This window comes from Thermobia domestica, chromosome 2 (assembly GCF_964235325.1).
Source record: "Thermobia domestica chromosome 2, izTheDome1.hap1.1, whole genome shotgun sequence".
NCBI classification, from domain to species: domain Eukaryota; kingdom Metazoa; phylum Arthropoda; class Insecta; order Zygentoma; family Lepismatidae; genus Thermobia; species Thermobia domestica.
Window position 1 is genome coordinate 239,335,219 of NC_137455.1, and position 20,737 is coordinate 239,355,955.

General features: G+C 36.9%; 1 protein-coding gene across 7 annotated transcripts in view; it reads left to right on the forward strand.

Moving 5' to 3' along the window:
• Positions 1-20,737, forward strand: part of LOC145678409 (structural maintenance of chromosomes protein 5-like) — a 1,106,524-nt gene that overhangs the window by 500,407 nt on the left and 585,380 nt on the right. For all 7 annotated transcript variants that reach the window (XM_081748525.1, XM_081748529.1, XM_081748531.1 and 4 more), the window contains exons 10-11: positions 15,119-15,250; positions 19,557-19,711. In XM_081748525.1, the coding sequence (XP_081604651.1) occupies positions 15,119-15,250; positions 19,557-19,711 (287 nt within the window). The remainder of the gene's footprint in view (positions 1-15,118; positions 15,251-19,556; positions 19,712-20,737) is intronic.

The window sequence follows — 20,737 nt, forward strand, 5'->3', positions numbered from 1 at the left end:
ATTCAAAATTGCAAGTAAAATGAAAAATTACTCCATTTTACGCAACTAGGTGAATCGTATGGTATATACCGATGTTTGAGTCAAAAGTTACTGGCAGTGGCGGATGTAGGTGCATATTTTGGGAGAGGTTTCTCATAGTTTTTTTTAAGGGACGTTAATCTACGGCTTAAGTGGAATCCAAACCATATGAGCTCCCACCGGGAATCAAATTCGGGTCTCCTGCGCCGAAGACGCTTATGCTAAGCATATAGGTAATAGCTTATAGACTATTTTGTGTTTACATAGCTTAGACATATAGTATCTAAATTACTACTTTGAAAAAAATGGATACACTGTAACAGCTGTTTTCTCCATAAATACAACACTGCCGCTCACCGCTATTGCTTCATTGCATGTATTTACGCTACATGCTTTCTTAACAAACAAAGAAAAAAATCGAATTTACACCTTTCATCTTTTTCTGCATCTCATAATGTATGTATAGGAAGGGAGTTCATATATAAAAATATACTCTCTAACATGTAAGAGTACAGTTTTTATATATAACAATAAACTTACAAGCAAGGGGCGCGATATCGAGACTCGAATTGCGCAATAAGAGTTACATATACTGAAAGAGCATCAGGTAGTTAGTAAGTTACCAAATTATTAGCTGCAGTCCGCCAGTAAGGATAAAACTATTTGACTGTAAAGTTCAGAGCCTGGCGTACGAAAACCACACAAAACTTAGCATTTGGCTTGTTCCTCTTGGTATTGACAAGAGATAATGATCTCTAACGTATTCCCATCACAGAACATGATGTTTGACATAAGAAAATCTGTATGAGAAGAATTGTCAGTGTTGCCATCCATAGAAATTACAGTGTTGCCCGAATATGAATACCGCGAAAAGCTTGGTTTGCAGCGAATGAAAGAGTGAACACAACGGTGTTTTGTGACATCATGGGGAAGTTCTGACGCCAATGTATGTCCTGGTGTCCGAAGGGAACGGCAAATTCCCCCACAATAAGCCACCGAATCCGCCAAACATCAGATCCCTTGCCGGGAGGACAGCGAATATGTCGAAAGCGCAGCTGTCGGAGTTTTATAACAAAGTGTTCTGGGATAGCATTCCCAACAACAGGGAGAACATCTATCTCTTGCTGGCCTCGTGGACCCCAAACAAAGACGACGAGCTTTCCGATAAATTTGTTCCTACAAATGTCACATTCAGGAAGCAATTGATCCCGGCTGGATGTACAGGACTGGTGCAGCCCTTGTACGTGTACTTTTTCCGTCCTTACAAGAACTTTGTCAAGTTTGTCACTGACACAATTGTCTTGTTGCAGGAAACGAACATCTGGCACCGTGACAATTTCCTGCGTCTCCAGTCGTTCACGCTGTACCAATTCTGCGCTCCCCTGTTCCGCAACATGATTCGCTTTGCTTTCGATAAAGCGGGATACCTGGACATCGCACCGGAAGCATTCCAGACACCAATTCAGTACTGTTTTGACTCCCTTACCACAGAAATGTGTTATCACTGCGTGTCGTTGGCTATCGTCTGATGTGCATATTGTACCAACTGTTTTTGTTTGGATCACTCGATACTTTCTGCTCTTTATATCAATTGTGTGGCTTAACACTGTCATTTACATAGCTATCTCCCCTTCCCAAACAAATACAATTTGCTATTGCACACACAAACAGTTTATTCCTTTTGTTTGCCATAGTCTCTCATGTTCATTTTGCAGCCCCATAATTTTGCCCTACTGGCGGACTGAAGCTAATAACGTGGTCACTTCATGCTTGATGCTCTTTCAGAATATACTTTATAACCCGTATTGTGCAACGCAAGTCCCGATCACGTACTATTTGCTTGCAAGCTTTTCGAGGTATTCTTATTCTGGCAACACTGTAATTTCTATGGATGGCAACACTGACAATTCTTCTCATACAGATTTTCTTATGTCAAACATCATGTTCTGTGATGGGAATACGTTAGAGTTCATTATCTCTTGTCAATACCAAGAGGAACAAGCCAAATGCTAAGTTTTGTGTGGTTTTCGTACGCCAGGCTCTGAACTTTACAGTCCCATAACTTTTTCCCTACTGGCGGACTGCAGCTAATAATTTGGTAACTTACTAACTACCTGATGCTCTTTCAGTATATGTAACTCTTATTGCGCAATTCGAGTCTCGATATCGCGCCCTTTGCTTGTTAGCAAGAAATCTCACTATACTTGTTTTCTTCACCCGAAAAAAAAAATAATAAAAAGTACGGGTCTCGTTCCCCCTTATATTTCCTGGACGTGAGATTATGTTGGGTAATGGAATACACTGTGAGGATCGATCTTTTATGTTGATCTATGCACTAGCCCAGGATCTCAAACTTTCCGATAACGCGGACCCCCTGTTCATTCGGGAAGTGATCTGCGGACCCCCTTGCAATGCTAATTTGAAATTTCACATGCTATTAAAAATATACTAATTAGAATTATTACTGACAAGAAAAAGATCAAGAAAAATAATGCAATAAGTAATTTATTCTAAAGATACATGATTGTTTCCTAGTGAAGGAAATTTCAATTATAAATACAGTAACTTTCAAGACTAAAAATCATTTTTTAAAAAAGGGAATTCACTTGATAAATAACGTTCTCAAATTTGTGGTGTCACTAATGTAAAGAGAAATGAAATTCTTTGTGTTTTTACTATAATTGCATTGAAATGTGGAATAATTTTTGTCACCACAATCTAGGTCTGATTCGACATTAAGACGTTTTCGCTTTAAAGTTTTAATACTGCAAATAACAGGAAAGGTCTGCTTGCATAAGTAAGTGTTAGGGAAAGGCATCAAATGTTGCAATGCCTTTTCAGACAACTCTTCGTACTGATAGCGCACACGCAAACCAATTTGAGTCAAAAGTTACTCGCAGTGGCGGATGTAGGAACATATTTTGGGAGAGGTTTCTCATAGTTTTTTTTTTTTTTTTAAATACCTGAATCGGGGTGGATTGATGTTTATAAGCATAGAAATGACTAACATTTACTTTAAAAAGAAATCTGGAATTGGTGATAGTGCTGCGAGCTTTCCGCCACTTGAAGATGAAATCCATGAAATTCCGAGGCATCGTACAGTTAATGTACAACTGCTCTTGAAAAAGTGATCTAACAAAGAAGAAATTTCTCTCACTTGAAGTAGTCCTATATAACCGTTGACCAGCCTCAGGGCAGAACTTTTGTAAAGTAGGAAAACAATTAAATTTACACACGTATGTATAATTTCTAATTGCTTTCTTTTTAGTAACTGTTTTAGTAACTGAAAAAATACTTCTTGCCCAACAGGTATGAGTTCCATTTTATTACAACACATTTCAATTTTTAGACGTCGCGTACCCCCTGGCTAGATCCCACTGAACCCCAAGGGTCTGTGGACCCCACTTTGAGAACTACTGCACTAGCCAATTACGCATCACTCAAGCGCCGCTTGTGGTTCGGAATTAATAGTTGGTTCCGTCCTTTATAATTTCTAAGTTGCATTGTTGCATAAGAACGAAAAACACAAAACTTCAAACCCAAACCGATTTTTAAAATTAAATCAGGACATGCTGCATTTAATACTGGAATATTACGTACAAAATATAAACAAAATCATAATAAACGTTTTCGGAAAACTATTAATACGTCAGAAGAAAACTCACCACAAAGTGTATACTACTCCTTTCCATGGAAAATAACTTATGTAATATTGTGGGGAATCTAATGAAATATTTATTTACGAAGTGATCTGCTATAATTTATATATTGATATTTCGTAAATAAGATGCCACTCTAAAATGGACTAACAATTTAGCTACTTCTTTCATTAATTCCAAATATTTGATAATAACTATTGTATCTTCGTAAATACAACACTACTCTCTCTTGCTAATCTTGTCGTTAAAATTATTTTCCATTTCTCTCTCTTTTTCTTATATTGTCTTCATCGCTAAATAGCGTTATGACTCCACACCGACAGTACATGAAGGTTTAAAGGAGTAACGCATTTCAAAACTCCTATGCTGGATAAAGAATTCAAATTTTTGTACTTTACCCGTTAATATATTGTACAGATCAATGGTATACGATACGAACTTGGGTGCCTGAACTCCCCTTTATAACGTTGTGTGTACGCCACTGGAGGTTCTTGTGTTCAATTTGAGTTGTCATTTATGACATCTTTGATTAAATCTGTGCTGAGCAAATGTATTTAATTGCAAGTCCAGTATCACATGAACAAAGACAAGCAATAAACTGCAAATAAAAAAAAAAAAAAAAAGTGTTCTCAGCAATCGGCATTTTCGCTATGTAGAAATGGAACGATTAGCTTCAAACTCCTCTTCCGTACAAGCTGCAGATTACTAGACAGTGGTCAGTGGTGTCAGGCTACTTAGAGGGATGGAAGTATCGAAAAAGAAAATTCCTACGTAGGTCGCATACAAACGACATCCCACATCTTCTGCCCCATCCTTCGCGAGGAAAAAAAAAATAAAGAAGGTCAGATCAGAGTCAAGTGTCAAGGTCAGAGGTGAAGGTCAGATCAAGGTCACAGGTCATCTTGAGAACCCACTTGAATACACTGAAAACAACGCAATGTGCGTACCTCTTCATGTCAAATGACCTGTGACCTGTGACCGTGATCTGACAGTGACCTCTGACCATGACACTGAATTGACGCATATTTAATTCGGCTTGCGACATAGAATCATACCATGCAGCTTTTTCTTTGTTATCACTTCAATTTACGTTTTTTCAGGCTCTTTCAGAATTTAACATTGGAATCCCATAAGGAAAAAAAATCGAAATTTGATCTTTGACCCTATATCTCTTCAATCTTCAGTACAAGTGACATGCTTCTATGGCGAAACAAAACTTATGTCCTTCGTCTAAAGTTACACCAAATTCTACGGCTTTACCTCATACCACTTTTGCACAGTGAACAAATGAAATTGACACACGAATTAATCAACACTCTGTGTATATATATATATATATATATATATATAGAGAGAGAGAGAGAGAGAGAGAGAGAGGAGGGGGGGTTGTCAGTGTAATGGAAAATAGAAACATCTGAAAGAAAACCTGGACAGCTGTGGTTAGTTGTGAGATTCAAGCATTTAAGACAAGAAGCATTACAAAACAATATTATACCATTCTTCATGCAGTACAACATCAGGGTTCTCACTTGGTGGAAAATCTGGGAATGTTATGGAAATGAGAACATTTCAGGAAAGTTCAGGGAAATAATGCATTTTGCGTAAAATGTTATGGAAACGCAGGGGACGTAAATGTACAAGACAATTCATGAAGTGTAAATTATGTTTCTTCAAAACTGTCACTGCATTTAAAGGGAAATTCCAGGTTTCCTGTATTCAGAACTTCTATGTCTCTGTTAAGGAATCTAACGAGTCGTTGTGTCAAAGAAAGCATTATGAAACTTGCTGAGAGTGTAGTGAAGCTTCTTGCTTTAAATTTTACTGCAAATAAATTTATTAGAAATAAGAAAGATGGCATGGTTTTAAGACAGAAGAAACTACTGAAAAAAAAAAAAAAAAAAAACTGAAAGCATCAGATAAAGATAAACAAGTTTTCAGGATTGACTGTTGAAACTTTTTGCTAGGCACAATCAAGAAGATTGTGGAAAGGAGGCCTCTGAAGTACAAACTAGTACGTGCTCTGTCACTTTCGGACTCCAGACTACAAAAGTCCAATCCAGAACTTGCTAAGACTAGATGGAACACATCCTACAAACTCTGCATGAGCATAACAGAATATCTGATTCTGTACCTGAGAAAGCAAAGTGTCAATGAATGTCTTTCTGTATTGAAATCCAGGGGTCTCTTGCAGTTCGACTTCAGAGAGTACGAAGAGAAGATGGGCAGCATCAGGTCAAATGACTTATTTGCAAATGTAATGTCTAAGAAAGAAGAATATTCTGATTTGTAGCATGTTGTGAAAATAGGTTTGTTTTCATCCCATGGCAGTGCCTCAGTGGAGGGCGGGTTCTCAGTAAATAAGACACTTATTGTAGAAAAACAAATCGATGATTCTCTGGTAGCACAGAGGCGACTGCATGATACAATTGTGTAGTATGGAGGTGTGGAATCTGTTCCTGTTGATCGAATAATCCATCTCTCAGTTCGTTCAGCTCGGAGACGCTATGATGAATATCTGAAACAGAAACGAATCCAAAGTGCAGAGGGAAGTAATCAAAGATGAAAGAAGAAAACTGCTGAAGTTAAGAAATTGAAAGAAGGAAGAAACAAATGGAGTATGTTACAAACAAGAACAAGACGCTCTCGTAGAACAAATTCAAGAACTGAAAGCATAACAAAATTTTGTTTAAAAATGTAAATGTGAGGATTAACATGTCTCGGTGTTGGTAATATTAGTAGACTTCAAATTTTTGCATGTTTCCATTTTTTTTTTTTTTTTGACGTGATATTGATATGCTCTTTAAACAGAAATTCGTCTCAGGTGTTTTGGGGTAAAATAGCAGTTGTATAGTGCATATATTTGCATATTTTGGAGGTTAGTGCATGTTTATGTCGTTACTGCATATAAATGCATATTTACAGGAACGACCAAATTGATAATTTTTAATGTCCAACAACTTTCCTCATAAATGGAATTTCAAGTTCTAATATAAATAGATTCATGATCTTTAAGTGGTTCATTGTTGTCGATTTAGAATATCTTCCAAGGTCATGTTGAAATGAGAATGAGAAAAGGGTGAGTGATTCATCCTCCCGGCAATGATGCGTGACTTTTACCTGCTTGGAAGAAGATATAAATAACGGTGTCAAATCGCCTACAACAAAATTTCTACGTCACCCATCTCAGAAGTTAAAGTTGCTACTAGTATATATGTGTGTGTATGTGTGTTTGAAATTGTGTGGTCCTGTGGAAGTATAAGAACACCAAAACAAAAGTCTTGGTCCATTTAGTTATAGTGCGACAGTTTCAAATTTGAATTTTAACTAGCTCAGAATTTTGTCCAATTTTTGCCCATTTTTGTCCACCAAAGAAAAATTTTGCACCATTCAAATTAACAAAGGAGGACCATTTCAGAATTACGGCCACTTCGATCACCTGTAGTGTGACATCTTCAAATTCGAATGTTAACTTGCTGCTCAGAATTGTGTCCAATTTCTGTCCATTTCTGTCCACCCAAGAAATAAAATTTGTACCATTCAAATAAGTGTGGGACAGCCATGTCAAAATTTAAGCAGCTTCGATCACCTGTAGTACAAAATCTTCAAATTCGAATTTTAATTAGCTCAGAATTTTGTCAAATTTTTGAAGATTTTTGTACCAACAAGAATAAATTCCGTACAATTAAAATAAATCAGGGACAGTTATTTAAAAATTTGGCCACTTGGATCGCCTACAGTAAGACATTTTCTATTTCGAATTTAAACTATCTTGGTGGTATAAAAATAGGAAAATTCAAAACTAGTTAGAATTCAAATTTAAAGATGTCGCATTACTGGTGATCGAAGTGGCCGAAATTTCAAAGTGGCCCTCCTTTGTTAATTTGAATGGTACAAATTTTATTAATGGTACAACAATATACGGAAATTGGGCAAAATTCTGGGCTAATTAAAATTCGATTTTGAAGATGTGCCACTACAGGTAATCGAAGTGGCCGAAATTTTAAATGGCCCATCCTCGTTTATTTGGATGGTTCAAAATTTTTCTTGGGTGTACAAAAATGGACAAAATTCTGAGCTAGTTAAAATTTGAATGTGAAGATGTTGCACTACTGGTAATCGAAGTGTCCGAAATTTTGAAATGGCTCTTCTTTGTTAATTTGAATGGTACAAGTTTTTTCTTGGGTGGACAAAAATGGACAAATGTCGCACTACAACTAAACGGGCCCGAAAAACCTTACAGAAGTTATTTTCTGAAACAATGGATTGAAGTTGAGAGACGTTAACAATTCAAGAAGAAAATATTTTTTGCAAAGTGTATGCTAAACAAGTAATATTTCAAATTAAGTAAGCTTGTTTTCAGAAGATAATATTTCTATTTTGTTCGACAGCTAAAGCTCAAACTTCAGTAGCGCTCTAGTTTTTGCGCTTCTTTTATTTTCATAGCAGTTTCAAGTCTGATATTAAGGAGTTTATACAACTTTAAAACATTCCAGATGTGGCCTTTTAGCATACTCGACAGAGTTCATCTCAAAGAAACCGTTGAAAAATGTGTTTCGGGAAGAAATGAACACCTCTTTTGAAAATGAGCTCTAAATTAATTAAAATATTTGCTTTACAAAATCTAAAACTTGTCACAACAGTTACTTTCTGAGATAAGGAGATAAATTCCCAAGTTTTCCTTTAAGGAGTTCATGAAAGTATATAAATATAAGCTTGTGTTGCTTTGATACGCACCTCGGTCTCTCGAAACATAACTTTCCTATTAAGTTTTCTGTTATGTATTCGATAATTTTACCTTCTTCCCATTCATGCTCTATTTCCCGCTCAAATCACTTTGTTCCATTTAAAGAATCAATATTATACATTGTAAATTATTGCTGTTTAATACGGGCAATGTTACACTCACTCACACTCACTCTATGGCCTATGGAACCCGGAGGTTCAATGCCGTGTTCACAAAAGCTCTCCACTGACTTCTATCCTTAGCTAACTGCATCCAGTTTCTACTTTGTATCCAATCTCTGCGAGATCCATCTTAATATTGTCCTCCCATCTGCGCCTAGGTCTTCCTAATGGTCGTTTTCCAATTCGTCTTCCAGTCAAGACTTTGAAAGCGTTTCTACTTTCTTCAATTCTAGCTACATGACCCGTCCACCTAAGCCTCCTAGACTTGACGACCCTAACAATGTTGGGTGAACCATATAAATTATGTAGTTCCTCTTATGAAGTTTCCGCCACTCCCCATTCCCGTTCCTCTTGGGTCCGAATATTCGTCTCAGGTTCTTGTTCTCAAATACTTTCAGCCTATGTTCTTCCCTCAGAGTAAGTGACCATATTTCGCAGCCATACAGAACAACAGGCATGATTATCGTTTTATATATTTTAAGCTTCAAATTCCTCGACAGAATTCGCGACGACAAGAGAGTTTGAACCGAATAGTAACACGAATTCCCTGCTTTTAGTCACATTTAATTTCTCCGTGAATATAATTTTCCTCTTTTAATATTGATCCTAGATATTTGAAACTGTCCACTTCTTCAAAAGTATTATTTAATATTTTAACGCGTCCATAAGTTGCTGTATTCCGGTCCCAACGCACTTCCATGTATTTAGTTTTCTCTGCATTTACTTCTAATCCCATGTCCCTGCAAGCGTTTAATAAGATCTCTGCATTTGCTTCTATTGTACTCCTATCTTCCCCTATTAAATTTACATCATCAGCATATGCCATAACCTGGTGAATACCGTTCAACTGTAGGCCCTGGTTGCTATCTTTGATTTTCCTTATAGCGTATTCCAGAACGAAGATAAATAATAATGGCGACAACGCATCTCCTTGCTTCAGGCCATTTTCGACGTGAAAGCTCGTGGACAGAAGATTTCCTACCCGGACTTTACTTTGGGATTCATTTAAACATATCTTAATTAATCTAATTAGCTTTCTCGGTATTCCAAGTTCTGTAAGAACGTTATATAATGTTTCTGTCCTAACCGAGTCGTACGCCTTTCTAAAATCAATAAATAGTTGATGTACCGTGGTACTGTATTCCCACTTTTTTTCGAGTACATGGCGAATGGTAAGTATTTGGTCGATAGTTGATCGATTTCGTCTGAATCCGCACTGATAATCTCCAATAATTTCATCTGCGTATGGGGTCAGTCTTGCTAATAAAATATTTGAGAGGATTTTATAGGATGTTGTCAGAAGAGAAATGCCTCGATAATTATTACAGTCAGTTTTGTCGCCTTTCTTGTGAATTGGAACAATGATTGATTCTTTCCACTCTACACTAGAAGAAAATTTTCTACAATCTACACATAATTCGCTACAAAAGTAATTTCAGGTGAATTCATTTTCTTTTAAACAAGAACATAAAGTTTTTGAATACAGGATTTTAATATAGTAAAAGCTGCCTTCAACAGGCCCCTTATTAAACGGAAATATTTCATGATCCCATGAATTTAAAAGTAAGAAAAAAGTGGTGCGTAGAACCGGTGTTGCGAATAACGGATGTTAAAATATACTTTTCAAAGGAAATGTTCAAGTTCCGGAATGCAGCGTTTAGAAAAATGTTAAAGACATTCTGTGAGAGGATAGGTGTATGAACTATATTGTCTGTAAAGGTCTTCGTAAATTTCTGTATATGTTAAATGTCTTACTATGCACATTTAACCTTTAGTCCACCGCCATATAAGGTCCTAGACACCATGCGAGTTTTTGAACAAAGTGCAATTTACATAGTTATTCCGAAAACCAATAACTCATTCTCTAGCTGGTCCAAAGGAGCATAATATACATAACAGATCAAAAGAAAGCCAAAAGTAGAGGGAGGAGTGCTAAAAAGGGCATAACATTTACTTTTTGTATTCGCCTTGGAAAGCGTATGTAGGCTTTGTTTTGTTCACTGTAAGTTTTATTTGCATTAATTCGTAGCATAAATAAATACTGTAATTGAATACGGTAGTCCTATATACAACATTTTATCTCACTATGTCCATTATATGTATTTACCTTATTATTTTTTTCATAGATCTATCTTAGTTAACTTTATATATATATATATATATATATATATATATACAGGGCCGGATTTAGGGAGTGCAAAGTTGCACGTGCACCCCCCCCCCCTTCGTTGTAAATATACACTACGTAAAGCAGTAAAAATAGGTACACTTTAAGAAATTTTGTGTAGTCGTGTTTCCGTTTGGGCTTAAAACAAAGGGAAGTTTTGCAAGATCAGTAGTTTAAGTAAATTTTCTAAAAGTTTAAAGAAAAGAATTCACCGAGAACAGACACTTAGCATTTCCAGGGCGATTCCTCATTCACACCACAGATGCGTAAAGGCATTAAAAAAAAAAAAAAAAAAATCAAATTCAAATGTACACGTACTAATTGGTGCATCCCCCTCAGAAAATCCTGGATCCGACCCTGTAGGCGCGAATCCAAAGGGAAGGCTATAGCCCTGCCGTTGATGTTCAGGTATACACTGAATAAAATGGGCTTCAATCCTACTTTCTTTACACTGGATAAAGCGGTAAACTACAGTTTAGCCTTTCCCTCGATGATATCCTGGATCCACGGTTGGATATATATATATATATATATATATATATATATATATATATATATATATATATATATATATATATATATATATATATATATATATATATATATGAGTACATGTATTTTAATTTCACATACTGACTGTGAGTTGTTTGAAGCCGAAGAAACCGAATGTATTTAGGAAGCCTTGGACGCTTGCGCAGCTGAAAACATTAGAAGCGACCTTGCGTTTATCAATACTCATTTCACTTCAATTTCAAAGATCATAACGAGATTAGAAGAGCGATGATTAGGACTTTGTAGTGCATTCAAACTGTTTGATTCAATAACGAAACAAACGCCACCAAGACTAATCGGACAAGCATTTCTTCGAAACGCACAGCCAATAGACGCAAAAAAATCCTGGCATAAAATTCTTGTCTAATGTAAATAAAGTGTTCCTGGGAACAACGACGCAGTAATTCCAGATTTATCGGCAAGTAACAACGCTTGTTTGAAACACTGCCCCTTAATGGCCCGTGACACGGAAAAACTATTTTCGATGTACAGTAATGTTTTGACTGATAAATGCAAGTTTTTACCAGAAAACACTGAAACTTACATAGTTGTGTTTTAGCATGAGTGCATCATAGTTTTACACCGAGTATATGAAGTTCAAGTAATACAACTATTTTCTCTAAAGATAATAAAATTCCTCATTTAACTTTAGCTTTTGATTGGCACATATTTACCCTTTTTAGTGCATATTTGCATATTTTCAGTGCATATTTTCGTGATTTTTAGCGCATGTTTGCATGCATATTTTGCCGTTTTTTAGTGCATATCGATCCGAAGTCTTATTAGGACTGATAGTACTAAGCTAAGGGAAAGTTGACAATATATTCTTGACTGCTTTTAATTGTTTTTTTTTTTCAAGCCGTCAAGAATGTGTTACTGTATCGTACATACCTTATTATATACTTACATGTTAAATTTTGTGTAAATAGCAATTACTCATACTGAACATAACACATGTGTGAATCACAATTAAGGGTGTGTTGGACGGCTATATAGATGAAAGAGGCCGTTTAAAAAAATATATGATAGAACTTCCCATTTAATATTCAAGAATTTGTCAGGGAAACAAGAATTTGTGTCAGGAAAGTCGATCTTCAGTTTTTTGTGGGGACCCTAAACATTCAGTTCTTGTGGATTGGGCTGGCCAGGTAGATACTATAATACATTCCAATGATCATGAAACTATTTCACAGAAGTTTCAAAAGTGTGATTTGGCGCGTTGTAATTTTGGAAAATTACTTCATTTGCATGCGTTTTTTGAAAGTAGGTACACAGACCAGAAAATGGCACCGCAAGCATCAGTGGCGCCGCTGTGTTTCACGATAAGATGGAGAGTTGGAGCTAACCTGCTTATAACCTTCTTTGGACGTCGTTGTACCAAATAAGCTGAAAAAAATTGATTTATCTCATTATGCGTCCTTAATCTTACAAGTAAAGGGTCCAAATGAATAAATCGAGTTGCGGGATGAGACATAGTGCGCCTGATAGAGGAGGTGAAAATGTGTGTATGTGCAAAGTTATAGCGGCTGAGCGCCATAAGAAACGGAGGGCAGGGGGTCAAAGTTGGTAAGAGAAGGGCTATGCTATATTATAAAAATTCATCAAATAAACTGTTAAATCGTAAAAATAATGAAAGATATATAATGAAAACAGTGGTAGTTTCACATATTGTCAAAAGAAGAATTGGCGGAGTAGATCATGAACCGCTGTCGCCGTCTAGAAATCCTCCATTTTGAAATATGAGATATCTTTTGAAATAGAAAGGTAGCCATGTGATATATCAATTAGGGCCAGAATGTTCTCAAAAAATCAATTACGAACTTTAATGATCATTATCTGTACTTATTGGGAAGATTTAAGATAATCTTTATAGTTATTTACGAAAATCTAGGAGACTGATACTCGTGCGTTGAAAATTTGTATTATCATGAAAACATGAGTATGTTAAACATAACTACAAGCCAATAAAACTAAAAGTGAAATTTGATATCCACGTTGTATATTATTGCAGTATTATTTATGATATTACTTCCAATTTGCTTCATATAGTGCCGAAGAGAACTGTTCCGATCTGGAAGAACCGCTTCCGCTTGACATTTTTGTTTTTGTTGTTTTGTTTTGTTTTTGCGCTTTTGGTCGAAAACAATGTTGAATTTATATAGCTACATTTTGTTAAATGACATACTTACTAATATAGACTATGACACAATAAAATCTGATAGATTGGAATGCAATTATTACGTACTGTACGTAAACCACAATATTTTTAACCACTTGATATATTTTTCACTCAACTTTGTTTGTCCACGTTCGTAAGCAATAGCAACTTGGGACGAGCGTAGCATGTGATATCTAAGTGAAAAGTGGACTATTGCAGTCGAATACTGCAATGAAGTTGTAGCGGAAAATAAGTTATCGGGTGAGGTGGCTTCCTCGAGTGTGTATCGTGTCGCATTATATTTGATTGGTTTGCTTGAAATATGAAGCCTTCGATTATTTTGACAGTGTTGGCACAGGACACGATAATTGTGTCTTCTGACGATGGATCATCATTGCAAGTTCCGAATTCGCAAACTAACATTGTCATCGAAGGCGAATCAATTACGAACCAAAGTTTCAACTTACAAGTATCAGTCTCCTAGGTTTTCGTAAATAACTATAAAGATGATCTTAAATCTTCCAAATAAATACAGATAATGATCACTAAAGTTCATAATTGACTTTTTAAGAACATTCTAGCACTAATTGATATATTACATGACTACCTTTGCATTAAAAAAAAAAAAAAAAAAAAAAAAAAAAAAATCTCACATATTTCAAAATTTCGGATTTCAAGATGGTGGCGGAGGTTTGTGATCTACTCTGCCAATTCTTCTTTTGCCAATATGTGAAACTACTACCGTTTGCATTGTCTATCTTTCATTATTTTTACGATTTAACAGTTTATTTGATGTTTTTCTATAACATAGCATAGCACTTCTCCCACTAAATTTGACTCCCTCCACCTCCGTATCTTATGGCGCTCAGCCGCTATAACTTTGCACATACACATACTTTCACATCCTCTGTCTCATTCCTCAACTTGATTCATCCATTTGGACCCTTTACTTGTTGGGCAGTCCCAGAACACCGTTTTATTTAGATAAAATTTTGTCAGTGGTAGTCAGCTGTTTGGAAATCGAATTCAACTACTGATATTCATGTTATCCAAGTCGTATCATAGCTACGATTGTAGAAACAGGTTTTTCCAGGTGCCAATTGAGTTCTACAGCCATATTTGCTGAATTTACTTTGTGGTTGTAGATCATCACTCTCTTCTATTCTCATTGTTCCTTGTCACTGATGCTACTCGTACGTCCACTATTACTCTTCGCTTATGTTCGTTTGCCATGTGTAGTATATTATTAAACCTAGGGTATAGTTCTTCCAAACACAGTTAACAAACTAGCCATTTTAGATACATTTGTGCATCCACAATTTCACTTTCTCTAAGACTCACAGAGGTCTTCCAATTTGGATCGCTACTGTCTGCCTGCTTCAACACATTGTCTGCATTTTACCGTATCTAAGGTGGTACAGATGAACACGTAGCGTACCACTAAGGATTTCCAGGGATGATTATCTATACTCAGTGCTACCACCTCAATTCCTATTTGGATCAACAACAATTTTGTTATTGATTATATAATTTACGACTAACTGGATGCAATGAAAATACAAAACTTTCATACGCATATTTAGTTTAAATCAAGGAGTATTTTTTTTTTTTTTTTAATCTGTAATTTATTAATGCTAAACATTATTCTTTCTGTTTCAGAAGAAGAAATCATGAAAAAAATAAAATTATTACAAGAGAACATTCATCAAGAATCAGAGATTTCAGAATGTCTGAGGACTGAAGCGGAAAGATTACGTGCACGTAAAGAGCAATTTGCACTCGAAATTAAATGTGAGTAAAAAGTTTTTAATGACATTTTGAAGGCCATAAATACAGGTAGCGTGGACCGAACTGTCCATCCTATACATCTGTCACTTGGCTGACTCAAACGAGATTATAATTAACTTCACGTGTTAAGATCTTTCACAAAACTATGTGGTAAATTTATGTTCACTAGCTCAGAGCTTACCTTTAATTTTTCTTTGTTCTTTACGTATATACCCATATTAGCTAATGCCGTATGGATGCCCACGACTGCCATGCAACCGATTTGTTAACATTCGATTTTTGTGCGCTACTCTCATGGTACTTTTATATTTTAATTACGTCATCATATCATCCCTTGTAACAGAAGTTTTTGTTAAGTAATACGCGAAAAAAGACAACTTTGTCACACAAATATAGGAAAAAAATGTTGTTTATTTTCTGACACAGAGAGATATTGTATTGGTCTTAGTATATGGAACAATATGTTCAGAAATCAGACAGATCTTAATTCAGATAATTATAATACAGACACTTTATTATTCAGACTCTCAAAAACTATTCTTCAGAAGACTTACAGGAAAATTTTGTTAGAGTTATGCGTGTAATAATGATAGAACTATTTACAAATTTCTTTTCAAAAACGTATTTCGTATGTTTGCATTTAGTATAACACATTGGTCTTGAAGAGCAGCAGATAATGCACTCACTTTATAAACATGTGCCCGCAGGTATTGTTGAAGGTCAGAAGAAAAATATAGTATATACAATTGCTTTTGCACTAGGATCTTCCTTTCACTACGAACGTTTGAAAAGCATAGAAAAAGTAATGGTTATGTAGGAGGTTCATCTACAGATTTAGATTTATGACACATACCGTATCGTGGATGGTCCGGTCTCTCGAGTTAAGCTTCAACTCTATGGATGTATTTCTGAGGAGCTGTGCATTATTGCTATGTCTCCAGTAGCTTTCGTATAGTCGCACAATATCATTCTCAGCTTGTATTAAGTATCCAGTCTCTAACATCTGCTTGTAAGAGGTCATTAGGCTGAAATTGATACAACGCAGAGACATCTTTGTTCATTGAAGACAATATAGTCGGCATGTAAAAGAACTGGTGAGTACGAAAAGTACCACACAGCAAACCCAAGTGACCTTGGGTTTTCGTGAGTAAGTTGGCTCCATTGCGTTACTGTTTTACATTTACATTTTTTTTTATTTCACATCTTAACGGAATGTGCGTTTTTTATTAGTACTATTAAATATACAGTGTACGTTATTTATAGGTAAAACGCTGTAACTGTAATACTCCTATTAGATCGTTGCGATATTAATAATCTGGAACTCTGGTAAACAGACAGTAAGAGCGTATATATATATAGATGGTGATCAGAAAAATGGTAGCACCTGAACGAAATTGCAACTTACCAGATTAATATGGTGTACGGCCACCTTTCACCTTCAGAACAGCCTTGATGCGACGTGGGATGGAGGCATAGAGGTCGTGAATGGTAGCAAGTGGAATTTTACACCATTCCTTGTGCAGGGCATCGGCCAGTTCTATGAGAGGGGATGGAGGTGGAAATCGTCGCCGGAGTCGTGTTTTCAAGACGGACCACAGATATTCAATTATGTTGAGATCTGGGGATTGGGCGGCCCAGGGGAGGTGTTGAACTTCACCCCGATGTTCCTCAAACCACGTTGCAACAACGCCAGCTGTGTGAATGGGTGCATTGTCATCCTGGAAGATGGCGTCATTGTCCGGGAACAACATCCGGACCATAGGATGCAAGTGGTCTCCTAAAATTGCGACATAATCGTTGGCAGTGATTCGTCCGCTAAGTGTGACCACAGGACCCAATGAAAACCATGATATGGCGGCCCACAGCATCACCGAGCCGCCACCATATTTCACAGTTGGGCGGAGACACTGCAGATCATAAGTTTCTTTGGGCGTTCTCCACAGTTGGGAATAGGGTGAAGGATGACTCATCCGACCATATCAAACGTTTCCAGTCCTCAACGGTCCAAGTTGCATGGTCGCGGCACCATTTGTGGCGTGCAAAAGCATTATGGTCCCTGATGAGCGGTTTGGCCCGTGCAACACGACCCCGTAAGTTCATGTCATGTAATTCGCGGCGGACTGTGATTGTCGAAACAGGGTGGGGGAGGTGCTGATTGAGTTTCCCCGTCACTTGCTCCGCAGTGGCACGACGGTTCTGCGTGACAATGCGCTTTAATACCAGGCGTGACCTGTCACTCATGATTTTCTTCCGCCCACTGTTCCGCTTCCCCGATGTAGTTTTCCCGTGTGTTGTGTAGGCCGTCATCACCTTCGACACTGTCCCACGCGACACACCTAACACACTAGCCACTGCCGTCACACTCACTACACATAACCGCGCACCAACAATTTGCCCTCTTTGAAAATCTGAGAGGTCTCCCATTTTACACTACCTCCGTCTGCTGCAGCCACTGGAGACTGCTGTTCCACTGCTTCTGACGTGGTATGGAGACCGACCTAACACACCACCACCAGTAGTCCGACGCTGCGGGCGCCACGACACCACTGCCAACCCATACATCTGACGTGTTGCCAACTACAGGTGTTTCCATTTTTCTGATCACCATCTGTATATATATATATATATTTCAGAGAGAGAGAGAGAGAGAAAGAAATTCTTGGCACCTAAGTCGCAGCTTGTGAGTTCTGATAGTGTGGGAAGTGGTTGCAAGTTCCATGTTGTTCTAAGTTAATGAAATCTAAGTGTTGTGGTCATTCAGAAGAAAATGTCTCGTACCTATGTCAATAGTGCAAATTCTCTTTCTTATATCTGTGGAGATGTGACTCTCAAGTCGCAAAAACGACAAGTGATCCCGCCCGTAAAGAAGTGCTACGAACTTTATTCCAGGTGCGACCAAGACAAGAAATTCCCCCCTCCCCCCTCATATGCTGCTTGACACGTGTTCGACTCCTGACAGGCTGGGCAAAAGATTCACGACATGCCGTTCGCTGTTCCCCCGAGCTAACAAACCATGACGTAACCATTACTTTCTGTAAGTTATAAATCTGCATCCAAGTGACACTATTATCCGTATGTGCAATAACTGTTTTGCTCTCTTTCTCTTCAAAAACCTGAATTATTTACGATTCGTTTCGTCTTCCACTAGAGCTTCGAAAATGACGATTTGTTTCTGAGTATATTGTCTTCTTTATCAGACAGTTTTACTGAATACAACTCAATTCACACAGCAGCAAAAACACTTACTGCCTTAGAAAATGGGGAATGTTTCTAAAAGGGAAAATGGCATCATACACTTGGACGATGGCGCAACTAACGCGAACGTAGTGCGGGAGGTCCACGGCAAAAAAAGGGGGGAAGGGCTATTTAAGTATCGTAATTCCGATCTGCAGGATTACGATATGATGTCGATAAACGAGATTATTCGTAATTGACACCTAGCAATATAACATAAACTAAGAATGTGTTCAGAATCTCTACGATGTAATTTTTGTATACGAATAGGAGGAAACTGAAAATTATTTAATCAACATTGCGTACCCTCGGGCAGGAATTATGGGTATTTTATTTAAAAGTTGAAGGAAAAATATAACCAATGTTTACTTTTTCTTAAAATGACACCCATTTTAATAGACGTGCCATCTGACGGCATTCTTCTGTAACTTAAGTATGTTATTATTTTCGTTCATTAACCTTTTTCTTTGTGAGAAAAGTAATTGCTCATTATGAGCTAAGGTATTAAACTAGTATCTTTAGAAAGAGTTAAAAATCTATTTTACATATAAGATAGTCTTGGCGTGAACAAATAATCGCTTTTACTGTTCATTGGTTTATCATCATAATATACAGTCGCTTTATGGATCACATAACTGTTATGTAGTACATGGACGTAGCTTACAGAACGACAAGAAGTTAAGAAAAAGTCATTAATTCGAGCGTTTAAAGTTTAAAATTTAGCTGTTCATCATATGGTCTGCGCTCTAACAGTTATATTTGTTTATTTGTGCCATTTTCGTACCTGTATTGTGTGGTATCTCTTGTTTCTGGAGCAAACAAGTGTCGTCATGTTTGTGTCCAATATCAACATACTACAGTTTACAGTACACTAAATACAGTATTAAATGCAGTTAATAATAGAGTATGTATATAAGTTATTTGACTTGCTGACCTGAAATGCAAGTCTCTGATTGAAAAAATGAGGCACAAAATTCAGTTCTAGTTAATTATATATGTCTGTCTTTATTGATTATTCCCACAGGTGACCAAGATGATATAGTAACTTTTAACTGTGTCTTGCTTTAATTTTCAGCTAATGAAAGAGAACTAAAGAGAGTTAATGATGTTGCTAAGTATCGGTTAGATCTTCTAAGAAAGTCATTTCCTGATACATATAATGCTGTATTGTGGTTTCGGGAGAATAAGAATAAATTTGTGAAGGCTGTTCATGAACCAATGCTTCTTGAGGTAAGTTTTATTTCTGAGTTTTTGGGGACGGTACTTCACTGAGGGACTCTTGGAAGAGGTGAGGACCTGTGTTGATTTCCGGTAAAGATTTGGTTCATCCTTCCTAGGTTTCTTATGTTTCTTTTCAAAATTTCCCGGTCATGTTTTGAGTTGTACATTTTCTTTCCGATCCCTTCTTCGACGCATAGGGAAAAAGAGGGGTTAACGCTTTAAAAATAAATAAACTAATGGGATTTAACGTATGTATATTTCTTATAACCTACTGGTTGTGTTCTTCATAATTAAATGGTAATATCCTGGAGTGCGGTTGGAACAGGGAAGCTCAAAGTGGCTGTACGTTGATGTGTATGCTTCACGAGCATAAATTAAGAATGAACGGTGTGAAACTGGGTATAAAGATGCCAGATATCCTTTAGGGATGTCAGTGAGTCAGTGGTTAGGGGTCAATAAGCTGATGGTAGAGTAGTGATGTTACAAATTGCAGGCATCCGATGAACTCTTTCAGGACATTACACTTACAGGACAACCAAAAACTATAAACGCTGAAGCACTGAAAGAAATGTTCTTCATATTTATTATTATCTGGCCTTTGTGCTTGAGTCAGTGCATTTAATTGTTCTTATAATTCATTATATTTGTGCCGTGTTGCTTCAGGACCGAGAGGCTAATAAGACGTGTGATTTCGACTGCGATTACCGGTTATGTATTTGCCTTGGCTACAAGCCCGGTAGTGGTTGAGATCTCTCTTTGAATAGTAGGTCCCGCCTCATATTTACTTAATTGTAAAAGGAACGTTAAACTCAAACCGGCCAGTAATTTATGACCGAAGCATTACATATCATGGACTTTTAGTATAACATAATATCCAAATAAGGTGAGACATGTACAGTTTTTAGAAAGGACTCCAGCAGGTGCCAAGTGGAAATATGATGTCACGTTTTATAAGTGAAACTCAATAACTATAGCAGGCCACGCACAATCTTTTTTCTCCTTCTTCAGAGAACGTGCCATCTATAAGTCTTCCAA